At 38.7% G+C, this 12,426-nt stretch overlaps 2 protein-coding genes across 2 annotated transcripts in view; one reads left to right on the top strand and one right to left on the bottom strand.

Annotated features, from left to right (window-relative positions):
• Positions 1 to 1,252: 1,252 nt before the first annotated feature.
• LOC107462052 (kinesin-like protein KIN-12E) lies at positions 1,253 to 10,442 on the bottom strand. The gene is made up of 22 exons (XM_016080612.3): positions 9,109 to 10,442; positions 8,707 to 8,862; positions 8,475 to 8,558; positions 8,110 to 8,229; positions 7,594 to 7,707; positions 7,224 to 7,316; positions 6,926 to 7,015; positions 6,720 to 6,790; positions 6,520 to 6,594; positions 6,324 to 6,411; positions 5,874 to 5,932; positions 5,714 to 5,777; positions 5,489 to 5,554; positions 5,145 to 5,300; positions 4,948 to 5,052; positions 4,483 to 4,718; positions 4,074 to 4,143; positions 3,940 to 3,984; positions 3,790 to 3,846; positions 3,628 to 3,687; positions 3,435 to 3,514; positions 1,253 to 3,234 (listed from the first exon to the last, which is right to left on the bottom strand). The coding sequence occupies exons 1-22, from the start codon at positions 9,385 to 9,387 to the stop codon at positions 1,419 to 1,421; spliced, it is 3,984 nt and encodes a 1,327-aa protein (XP_015936098.1). The 5' UTR covers positions 9,388 to 10,442; the 3' UTR covers positions 1,253 to 1,418.
• Positions 10,443 to 12,010: 1,568 nt separating this feature from the next.
• Positions 12,011 to 12,426, top strand: part of LOC107461962 (uncharacterized) — a 9,902-nt gene continuing 9,486 nt past the window's right edge. Inside the window, exon 1 of the mRNA XM_021130159.2 lies at positions 12,011 to 12,394. Within this exon, the coding sequence (XP_020985818.1) occupies positions 12,011 to 12,394 (384 nt within the window). The remainder of the gene's footprint in view (positions 12,395 to 12,426) is intronic.

Consider the following 12,426-nt stretch of genomic DNA (forward strand, 5'->3'; position numbering starts at 1 on the left):
AACTGCGTTGCGAAGTGCTTCTCCAGAACCCCATTCCGTTAAACTGGGCCCACATTTCTTCTTCCATATCATCCTTCTCCGCCGCCGATTTCCTATTCACCTCCTCCGTCGCCAGGTGCTCCTCCAGCAGCGTCAGCCCTTCCTTCTTCTCATTCTCTGGCGCCATCACGCCGACGCCGCCGTTTTGCTTGTTCTGCATCTGCGTCCTCTTCTTCTTCTGCATGCGCTGCCGGTCTCTCTTCATCATCGCCTTCTTCACCAGCCCCGCCGGCAACTTGTACGTCGCCAGAACCAGCAGGTCCATAACGGCGCACGGCAAGCAGCAGAACACCGCCGCGCACTCTGCCGTCGCACCGCCGGCAACCTCGCTCGTTCGCCGTCGAATTTTGGTTGGCTTAGGAGGCATAGGTGGCGGAGGTGGAACGCTTCTGCGATTCGCCGGAATTCCCTTCTCTTTCTTTTTTGTCCCCATTGAAGCAACAGAGAGGAGAAGAAAGAGAGAGAGGAAGAAAAAGCGAAGAAGAGAGACAAAGAGAAGGAAACCTGTGACGGAGGGGTAAAAGAGTTTTTGTCACCGGCGAGGATCCATTCCGGTTTGTTTTTTTATTTTTTATTTTTATTTCATGAGGTTTTCCGGGAAAATGTTTTGGGAAGAGTTAAAAGAGATTTGAGAAAAGAGAAAGGAATGGATGGGTGAGCTTGAAAGAAGGGATGTGATAGAGTGAATGTTGCTGTTATTACTATTATTAGATTTGTGTTCTGGCTTTTTTATCTTAGTTTTATTATCCAAGGGTCTTTGCCTCTTTTGGTTGGGGTACATTGTGTTAATGTGTTGTTCCATTTGGGTCTCACATATGCAAAGATGCTGGAATCACATCACAGACTTACTTATATTGTTGAGGGTTACAGACTTACAGTGCTGAATGCACGACAGCACGAGAGATGCTTCTGCTAACCACTTCCTCAATTTGGCCATGTATGAACGACATACATAGCATTTTGGCATTCTTATCTATAACTAGTAACAATGCAATGATGTATCAATTCAAACTAATTCTGGCCAATACACACATTAAAGTTTAAACGTTCAAACACCACCCTAGTGTCTGACACATTTAACCCACCAAACAAAATATAAATGCATGTCTTACGGGGATTACATAAATTTTTATTAACTTTTAATTTTGTAAAGCAAATCATTTTTATTTGTGTTAAAAAACTATGATAATTTCGAATAAAATTAATAACAAAATTAACACAAACTGACTTATTTTTTAGAAGTGCAAGTTTAGAAGAATGCTAAATAGGATTATCCAGAAAGGACATTCAAAACATGCTACAATTACAAGTGGAGGATTATAATCGTTAAAAAAAGGAAACAAGGTTAAGGGTTAAAACTAGTTACACAAAGCAGCGGTTTAGGTGGAATGGGAAATGCCATCTAACAACAATTTTATCTCAAGAATAAATGCCTTCAGATTCTGCATCCCCTCTTCAATCCTCACTAACATGCTAGAATGAGACATTGAAGACAGGATATTGTTTTTACTGTTGGCAGCAATGATTCTTGCTGTCTGTAACTCTTGGACCCTTGTAAAATCTGTTTGCAGTTCTTCCTCTAGAACCTTTATTTCAGCCTCCTTTAAATCACATTCAAACACACACTGGTGGAGTTCAGCAATAATATGCCCTACTTCAGAAAAACCATTATCTCTAAACTCCAAGAGCATTTCCTTCTCCTTCATGACACGTTGAAGTGCGAGTTCCTTCTCCTCTGAGATCCTCGAAATGTGCTGAGTTTCCAGTTGAACAGCTTCTATCTGGCTCTCTGTACTTGCCAGCTTCTTGTTTAGATTTCCAAGTTCCTTTCTTATGGCAGCAAGTTTTTCTAGAGAGAGATTCATCTCTGACTGCAACTTCGGTTTTTCTTCCTCTAGCTTCAGCAACTCAGTAGCTTTACCACTAAAATGCCAAGTTTTCGGTTGGGGGTCTGTATGCTGTGTGTTGTCAATTGCAAATAGAACCTTTTCACCTTCCCGCTTGCGACTCTCTTCCTCCAGTTTTGATTTGATGGTTGCAATATTTGCTATTACCTCAGCTTCAGATTCTTGGTTCTTCTTCTGAGCATTCACCAACCCTTCTTTGGAAGCTTGAAGGGCAATCAGTGCCTCTTTCTTTCTATTAAGATTACATGCCAAGTCGTTCACCCCTGCTCTTGCCCTTGCTTCCCTTTGCTCAAAGTAAGCGAACGATGAGGAGAGGTTTGATAATGAATATTTGAGTGCAGAGAACTTTCTATCAGCTAGAGTTCTTCTGTCATGTGCATCAGAAAGCATAAGTTTCAAGGATTCAAAGTTCTGACGCTTGACCTGAATATCATGTTCAATTACCTCAACTTCACTAGATAGCTTATCAACCTCAACCGTAGCCTTTTCCACACAACCAAGGGAAGATAGATTCCTGACACAATCTGATATTTGTTCATTAACTATTCCAAGCTTCTCCCTAGCACATTTCACTTCATCTGAGAACTTTGATGCAGTGCAATTTGATACCTCATTCTGCTGACACTCACGGCCAAATATTGTAGGATGGTCAATGTATTCAGTGTCTCCTCTACCCTGACGTTCCAGGCAAACAGTTTCTGCATTTGACAGTATTTTTCCTCCATCAACTTCAACAAGTTTTTCTGGGCAGACAGTTTCTCCGCTGGTTTCTACCTTTTCTTGTCCAGAGCATGCAAGAGCTCTTTTAAGGTCATCCTTCTCCTGCATGGCTCTTTCATACAAAGTCATCAGCTTTTCATTTTCTTCATTCAGTTCATTAAGCTGATGCTGGAGATTCTCAACCACGCTTTTCAGTTCATTCTCCTCTTCTCTTGTTGTTTCAAGATGGCGACCATTGTCAACAATTGAACCAACTTCATCAACATTTCTGCCTACAGCAGCAGCTTCTTCATACAATTCAATTAGTTTGCTGTTGTCCTCAATCAATGTCTTAAGCTTCACCCTGAGTTCATCGTTCTCCTTCGATAGCACAATTGCTGTCTCATGAGCCTCTGCCTCTCGTTGACTAGCTGAAGCAATTGCATCAACCATTGCTTTCAATTCCTGTTGGCCGTTGATGTTAATGACAGGCATATCAGTTGTTGATGGAAGGTCCATTTGCTCCCTTCCTTCTGTGGTTGCCTGGGATTTCTCTTGTTCAAACTTTGTTGTCAAATCATGAAGATCCCTGTAATATATTCTATTCTGTGAGTGCATTGGAGAAACATATCTTATATCGCATAAGAACAATAAAGAGGAATAATTATCCTCTGCATAAACAATATGAAGAAGGAAATATGAGAAAGAAAAATCACTTTTATCAGCACACATTATCTAAGGTAACTCACCGCATGTGTGTGTGTGAGAGAGAGAGAGAGTAAACAATACCTCTCTAATTTTTCTTTCTCTTGAAGGCAAACTTCAAGCTTTTTTTGAAGTGTGTCCATTTCGGCCTGGTTTTGTATAGCCTGTGATAGATAAAATTATGTTAACTTGTGATAGTGTGAGACACTTGAACGGTTGAACCTAAAAGTAAAACGGTGAAGAAAGAAAAAAGAGTAGCAACAAAATTTGCCTAGACCTGAATGCGGAGAAATTCATTTTCCTCTCTGAGAGAAGACTGCCAACGAGATTTTGGATCCTAGAATAAATATTAAGAATTGCATCATTTATAAAGCATGAAATTTCAAAAATGCAAGATTATGACAAATAATGCATGAAGCTAAATTGTGTAGTTGCATACCTGATCAGAAACAAGAATGTTATCACCATTTACATCTTCCATTTCTGACTTCGTGTTCTACAAAATTTATAAAATGACGATGTAAACATGAAAAAATTGTAATCCATTGCAACGGTTAAAAATTAAACCAGAAACCTCTAGAAGCATTACCAGATATGTTTGATGCATAAATTTCCAATCTAGTGCCTCTAACAACTGCACAGACAAGTGGGTAAAATACAATCAACATTACAAGATATAAAGTAAAATCTTTATAAAGTAAATTATGAAATCTTTTTTTCTACCTGGTTTTCTAGTACCATAATCTGTTCATTCATCAATTCACGTTCACCTTCCTCAGAAAATGATTTCAACCTGTGTAGTGTGTATTTGAAGATATATAAGTAAATCACCAATCACCACATGAAAGTTTAGAGAAAAAAGAAAATCATTATTGATCACACGAATTCATTGTTACTCTGACGCTATACTATATGTTGTTCCTCATTAAATGTCAAACATAGTATCTAAAGTGCTATGTTTGTCTCATGCTTGAATATACAATTTTGTGCTTTGGCCACCCGCTAACTTTCCAAATCTCAAGCATTCTTTTAGTTGTGAAGCCAAATTGAGCTATTTATGTTTGCACAGGAGACAAAACAGACCAAAAGAGTAAAACAAGGAGCCATCTTTATATATGCAATAAAAACATGCCTTTCAATTTCTTTCTTCAGCTGCAGATTTTCCATAGCAAATCTGGTCACCTCTTGATTTCGGTCCACCTGGGTCCTCAGGACTTCAATTTCCTTCAGAAGCTCCTCCTTTTCATTCAGCAAGTGTGTCTCAGCTGAGATCTTTCCAGAAGCAACTCCTTCAAGCCTCTTTATCCCAGCTTCTCGAAAACGTAGCCTCATCTTTAGACCTTGGATTTCATCTTCCCTTTGTTTGGCCTGATTTTCATCCCATATTGCAACCATTAAATTTATACATTTACATCCTAAAAAATATTCTGAATAAAGACTTTTTGATATATTAAAATACTAGAAAATCATATGTTAAATATACTGAAGAGTGAAGACCCATACAAAACCTCTAGACAATAACACAAATTTTATTCTCATTCAAACATAAAACTCAAAACAAACCATCAAGTGGCAAATATATTGTTTTCCACAATACCAGCTTCATGACAGCTTCATTTTCATCTTTCAATGCCTGCAATGCCATATCCTTCTCCTTTTCCCTCCTAAAGGCCCCAACAAGGGCAATTTCATAGTCTTTTTTCTGAAAGCAGTAAGTATCCTTATGAGTACAGAATCATGAGAAACAAGATATGTTTTCATACCGAGGAAAAAGAAAATAAAAATAATCCCTACGGGAGTTATCCTTTTAGCAGAGGTTAATGGACTGAATGATCCATGATTGCCTTCCCACTTAAAGGATCCTGGAGAGCCTGGAAAGCTGATCACTGAAGATTCAACGTCCTGAATTTCTCCACCTCCAACTAGACCCCGTAAACGTGATACTTCTTTCTGAAAACCAAAAGATAAAAGCTTTACAAATATGCTAATTTATTGGATATCTGTTCAAGAATTTCATTATATCAACATTTCTTGTAAATTAGCTTAAGCGAAAGAGAACGAGGACGCTTGAACATTAGAAATGACTATGATAGAATTTAGACAATAAATGGAAAAAGGATAAATCAAAAGTAGAGCACCTTGAGTTGTTGAATTTGAATTCTCATGGCAATGACATCTCCGGATGCATCCTCATTTACAATGGCCTGGAGAAAAATAGACAACAATATGAATAGAAATTAGTAAGACTCTATTAAAAGATTTAAACAGATATCAACACTGTTTAATCAGCTCTCTCGTGAGAAGTATTTGTAGGCTGAAAATCAAAAGTACAGTAATAAAGGAGCTCTTGAAGAGAGACATACATTGTTCTTAATAAATTTAGCGCGTTGTGCAAATTTCAATGTGCTTAATGTCTCAAGTGAGCAACTGCAAGGGTACAGCATATAAATTTGAGATTGTTAATGACCAAGAAAACAAGCTATAAAAAAATATTTAGATCATAGAGGAAGGAGATTCGCTGACCAAATGGAGGGGCTTATATTTGCAATTATGATCGTCTTTGAATTCCCTCCAAGAGAATCCTGAAAGGGAGAGACCAAATACTGATTATTATAAGTTAATTGTTTCTAATGTGATGCCCATGATCACTTTAGCAAACAATTTCTCGAATGGAAAAATAATTAGTGAACTACCAAACATGTATTTTAGCATACAAGCATTCATTTCTTCAACTGCAAAATTTAAGATCCTCTCAAAAATAGTAATTAGCTTTGGTAATTATTCCATAGCGAATCTATTATTGCTCAATCACAGAGTTACTTTCTGGACTTCAAATCAAAGTTACTTGCACAAGAACTATTTGCTTTTTATTTTTGTAACCAGTGATATGCTTTGCCTCTAATCTACAGAATCTAATTTGGAAGTATGATGCACCACCAAAGCAATGTGAAGCTAGAAAGATCCACCACTGACCTGAAGTAAAAAAGTAAGCTTTGAATCACGGTACGGAACATGCAGCGACTTCCCATTCGATATACTTACTAAGTTCATAATCACAAGCCTGCAGGTATATCACCCAATTAATTTTTTTAGGGTAACACTAACACAACAATAGAAACACATGTATGTAATAGAATGTAATTTAAACTTGTCAGTGAGGATAACCAACCCCAAGGTTGAAAGAGACTTATTGATATTAGTAGCTTCCTTGAGGCGCTCCCCTTCAGCACCAGAACTTTTCTGCCTTTTGTCATCAAAATAGAAACATAATGTTAGCCATATGGGTATTAAACAAAGTAAATGGACTTTGACTTTGCTAATCTAGAACATATACACAAACAGGTATATAGAATCTTGCGATCCGCTTACCTTTCTGATCCAGCCAAATCAACAAGGTTAAGTCTAGCAAATCGAAAGAGAGTCACTCCTTGAGATTCCCACTATGGACAAGTTAATTAAGTTTTCAGAATATCGTTGAAGAACATAAAATAAATTAAAAAATAAATAAATTCTTTTTTTATCTGTTTTACATAAATATCCAATAAGATAAAATGTAAAGCATCAATATTAGTCACCTGACTCTCAATGTTGCAAGTAAATACACTGTGAGAACGACTGCTAGCATGATTCATATTTGTAGCAGCCACCTTTCTATTTGCGGCGCCCTAAATAATATCACATTATCGTTATTTTCAATCATGCCTATTAAAGAATAGGATTCCATGTGCAAAAATCATTGAACAAATCTAGAAAGAATTGTGAAAATTTTGGAATAGCATAGTAGGTACTTACTACGAAACACTAAATGTTTCTAAAAATACCAAGTCAAAATCAATACTGCTGATGTTAACAATGTTCCAGATCAACACAGACCTGAATAAGTTGCTGAATGACATCTCGAGCATTAGTGACTTCGACTTCCTTGATGTTTTCCACATAAACTCCTTTTTTAATGTCTTCTCTTATCTGCCACGTAGTTTTAGATGAATAAGATTCAATAGATGTATTAAAACTCTTCTAAAAATATTCAGAGAAACACTGAAATAGTAGGTCATATTCAAGCAACTTTTGTGTGTTTATTATCTTCTTAGGTTCAGAGGAACCTCCAATGATATGGAAATCGACTTTACTGCAGAATAGATACTTTGGGAAACAGAGCAGAGAAAGAAAAGGTATTTCCGAAATAAGAGAGACGATTTAAAAATTAAGGAGATGCTATTTTTTTATGAATGGTTAGCAATACCTGTAGATTGTTAGATGATGGGTCCAAAAGATCAAGAATCTGTTCATTGTAAATCTCCAAGAAAGAAATTTTGCAGGTAAATTTTAACTTTTCATCTCTCCGGGCCTCTTTTTCCTGGTTCATTAGAGCAATACAGACTAAAATTAGATCCTTGCTACCATAAATGTATGAATGGTCATACTGCAACATAACAATTATATCAATATATTGTTTATTAGTCATCCAAAAATATGGATGTCCTTAATCAATCCAAATTAAATATAAAAGGTTCAAATATAGAACTGGCAAGATCAACAATAAGTGGATGATTTAATGATCACTGCATAATTGTTTGATAAAAAATATACAAGTAAAAGAAGATTTCTTAATGGATGACTATCTCAGCAAGAATATTTATCTTCCTAATAGAACCCTATAGCCATAACATAGAAACAATATTCATCACATGATATTCGTCCAACCTACAGTTGAAGCATAAGCTTAGCCCATGGCATCTAAACCCTCAATAAATATTACCTTTTGGATCCTTGAAAATAAGTGCTCAAAAATTCTTGGTGTCATCCCGCAGTTGACACTATGTCTTCTAGTTCCCCCCTCAATATCACCAAGCATGGTGTGAGTCTTCCCACTTCCGGTCTACAAGCATAATCAGTATTTTCAGCAAACAATGAGGTTAGCTCCATCAATCACATAAGTCACATTTCATAATTAGTCTAAATCACAAAAGTATCACATATTCTCATTTTTATGACAATACGAACATTAGAATTGAAAGACATAACTAATAAATAAATAAATTTAAAAAAAAAAGTCAAAATATAGAACATTTGCTATACATATAACCTTGCAACCAACTGGAATAGAGCAAACTAAAGACTCACTTGGCCATAAGCAAACATGCAGCTGTTGTAACCTCCCATGCAGTTTTCTACCATTGGCAAACCAGCTACTTTAAAAAGTTTCTCCTGGCAAATAATTCATTCAAAACCCAGTCTTAGAACCAATAAATAGAAATGGGACCAAAGATATATGCATATATAACTATCAAAATATGAAATGCACAACCAAATTCTATTTCTACAATATGAATGAAATTATGTAAGAAAAATCTACCTGGCTAACATTCTCATCAGCAACAAGATCAAAAGTAAATCGAGACTCTGGATGCCCAGTCCAAGTAATTGTTTGAGAACTTTCCTGCCTTACGCACTTGCTATGCCCTTGTACCGATACTTCCGCATTGCTTAGAGGGCGCATTCTGATTATAACCTAGACCAAAAAATTAAGTCAAAATCTAAATAAGCTCCCATCGAGTCAAAATCCATCCTAAGTATATATTATTACGATTACAAATAAATTGAAGTACACAAAGAATTACAAAACTAGCTTGAATTTTACTAGCAAAAAATCCGTACTATAAGGTATGAGATTCAGTTATTTGAAATTTAAAAAAAAATTCTAAACCATCACCTACTCACTAAACTACTGATTAATACTCAATAAGCAATATTGTACCTGCACATTGTGCTCCTTCCAGAAAGAAGGATCTTCGTATAACTCAAAACTCTGAGCGGAGGCAACTGCGGTGCTGCAAGTAGCAGCGGAGGAAGCTTCTTCGTCGTTATCCCAGTTGCCGATGCTTCGAACCCCTGAGCTCTGAAAGACGCTGTCCTTGGCCGCAGATTTGAGAAGATCGGGAGTGTTCTGAACTAGCGACATCTTATCGGAGGAAGGGTGGTGGTGGAACCCGAACCTGCTCTTAATGGCGCTTGCGGCCTCCGACAGAAACGGCATCGCGAAGAAGAAGACAGAGAACGATTCCGGTGGAAAATTTTCAACGGGAAAAAAAAAGGAAGGGACGAATTCGTTCACTATAGTAAGTGGTGGAATTGGGAAACGGGAAATGTGAAATATGAAACTGGAAGGTAGAAATGGCGGAGAGAGAAAGAGATTCTGTGATCAAACGGTGCAGAGTGGTTTTGATGGACGGTTCGGATGTATTTAATTTAAAGTTCGGGGACCGTTTGAGATTGAAGTTTTCAAATTTTGGAAGGTTGGAGCCAACGTCCAACTTTTTATGACCATTATTTTAATAATATTTCCTTATAATGTTAATTTTTCGGCCATTTAAATATATATTGGGCCTCTTGGAATATGGGCTGGGTTCGTTTATTTCTGGCTTAGGGACTGGATTTTAATTATGAAGATTCTAGGAGCCCAATTAAAAAGGGTAGTTGCCAAAGGGGAAAAAAATTTGAACTATGGCTTCGTTTATTTACCAAAAAAAAAATACACTAAAGAGATCAAAGAAAAGAAAAAGAATTTTTCAATATTGCTATGCAGTATGTGCGAATAACTAGCTCGAGCATAACCTATGTAATTGACGAGTTGTACACGAGGTGATATGGTGTTCTGCGGTACTGGATTGCTGTTGCCGGAGGGCGGAGGGAGTTGACAGCGGACGGGGTTGATAGCGGCCTTGAAGTTGGAACACTTGCAAAGAAAATGAGAGATTCGGAAGTAACTAGAAGGAGAAAGGGAGAATTGGAACCAGTATTGTGGAGGAGAGTAGAGGCACCACCGGCGGAAAAGAAGATTGAATCCGCAGCGGAAGATGAGATTGGATTATAGATGATGCATCAAACAGAAGCTGTGATTTGATTGATTTCAGAAACAACACAAATGTCAAAAATCAATGGGATGGTGGAGATTGGAGAAAGAGGGCGAACACTGAAGAGTTGTGAGAATGAGACCGAGAAGAATAACACTAGTGGCCTAGTTTCAGTGAGGCGTCTCCTCAAGCCCATCATTTACAGCAGCCCAAATCTATTGGGAAATGAGTATGCAATCAGATTGGGAAATGGAAGTTGCTGCAAGGAAAGGAAAGTGCAGCGCCTCTCTTGCACAATGAGAATTGTTGTGGCAACTTAGGAGTTCTATTGGGGCTTGGGTTGTATTGGCCTAGGCCTTAGTCCAAAAAAAAAAAAAATATTGCTATGCAATAAAATAGTGACATATTTATGGATTCTTCATTTTAAAATAAAAGTAGATAAAGTAAGCACGTGTTTAAAATTATGTATTTTATTAGTCCAATAAAAGGAATCTAATGTATTTATCAAGTTAATTATTATTTTTATTCATACAAATTTAATATATTAATAAATTTATTTATGAACATCCATAACTCATGAAAACAGATTATTTAAAAGTATATCTATCAATATTTTTTATTTTTATAAGTAAAAATAATAATTTATTCATTTTTCATAGGTACAAACTTGTTTCATTTATTTATTTATTGGTAAATGTATTGGTGTTCTAAAGTTTTTATAAGTTAATGTTCGGTCGTCGGTTTCCGGACAAATCGGGTGGTAATTGGAGGGAGTGAAAACGCCTCGATCACGGTTGGGCTAGATTTGGGCTTGCCGAGTAGCCGAGCACTTGTCGTGGAAGGAGAGTGGGGGGTGCCACCTGCAAAGACACTCCGACGCTCTAGTCAGCTAGTGTGCAGGCGGGAAAATGGTTAGGTGGAAAAGTGTGACGTACCTTGGGGGAAGGGCAGGTCCTTCCCCATTTATACTGTGTCAGAGGTGGGCCCTACAAGGACAGGCCCACCTTCCTCGAAGCTTCCTTACAGCTTCAGTGGAGAGCTGTCAGGGACGCGTGTCCGGGTCGCGTAGTGAGCTGCATATGACCGACCGCTCGGGTCGGGTATTCAGTGGGTCGGGTTGACCCGTAAGCGACCTGGGCCAGGCCGTTACAGTGCCTCCACGTGCCTTTAATCGACCGTATGGGTCGTTGGAGGCGAGTTCTCTGTTGTCGCGAGGTCGATCGTTCGTATGAGGGACGCGCTACTCGTATACGTGCCCGTTCGCAATTCGGGGCGTTCTTTTGTCGCCTCATTTCTCGCGAGGGGCATTAAATGCTCATTAAGGGTCGAAAAAACCCACGCGTGCAAAGACTGTTCTGCCCCCAGGCCTTTCGCGCTTCCACTAAAGCGGTTTTAAACAGTTTTACGTTTTGTTCTTCTTCTACTTGCTTTTCTGATCATATTGCCTATTCCTTCTTCCTGCGCTCTCATCTCTTAGAAGTTCTTTTCATTGCTCCAGTGCGCTTCGTCCTTATCTGAATTTTCTCGATTCATCCAGGTAACCACCTTTTTCCTTTCGCTTCAATGGTTGTTTGCATGTTTGTTATGAGCGTTTTTCCTGTGCTTGCTCTTTTCTTGTTGTTCATGGACGCATTTTCATGGATGCATTTTCTTTTTGTTGACTGTGGTGTGTCATGGGGGGTTTGTGTCATTGTTCTGGTCTCGGTTTTGTTTGGTCCCCCTTGTGGTCATGGCACGTGGGGTTTCTTTGGGTTTTTCCTGGATTCCGACCTCACGGACTAACCGCGCGGTGCCCCCACTGTAGGTATGCCTCGTGTCGTTAGCCGAGCTTCTAGCTCCGCCGCGGGTTACGACCCGTATGCGTGGGTGGTTTCCGACCTCAGGAACTCTCCCAATCAGATGGGTGAGGAGGAGCTCACGGAATTTCGCCCGGCCGAGTATCTTTGTGGGGGTACCGACGAGGAGGCGAACTATGATGTTTATGTCCCCGCCCCTCACGAGCGGCTTTATGAGATTAATTTTAATGCCCCTCGGGTTGCCGATTGGATCTGGTTTTACAAGGCCATGTTCACCCAGGTTGGGGTTCGCATCCCCTTTTTCCCCTTTCAGATGAGTCTCCTAAACCGAATTTCGGTGGCACCATCTCAATTACATCCGAACAGCTGGGCATCCATCCGCTGCTTCGAGATGGTGTGCGAGTACTTAGAGCTACCGATCTCTGT

Source organism: Arachis duranensis, chromosome 8, assembly GCF_000817695.3.
Source record: "Arachis duranensis cultivar V14167 chromosome 8, aradu.V14167.gnm2.J7QH, whole genome shotgun sequence".
NCBI classification, from domain to species: Eukaryota; Viridiplantae; Streptophyta; class Magnoliopsida; order Fabales; family Fabaceae; genus Arachis; species Arachis duranensis.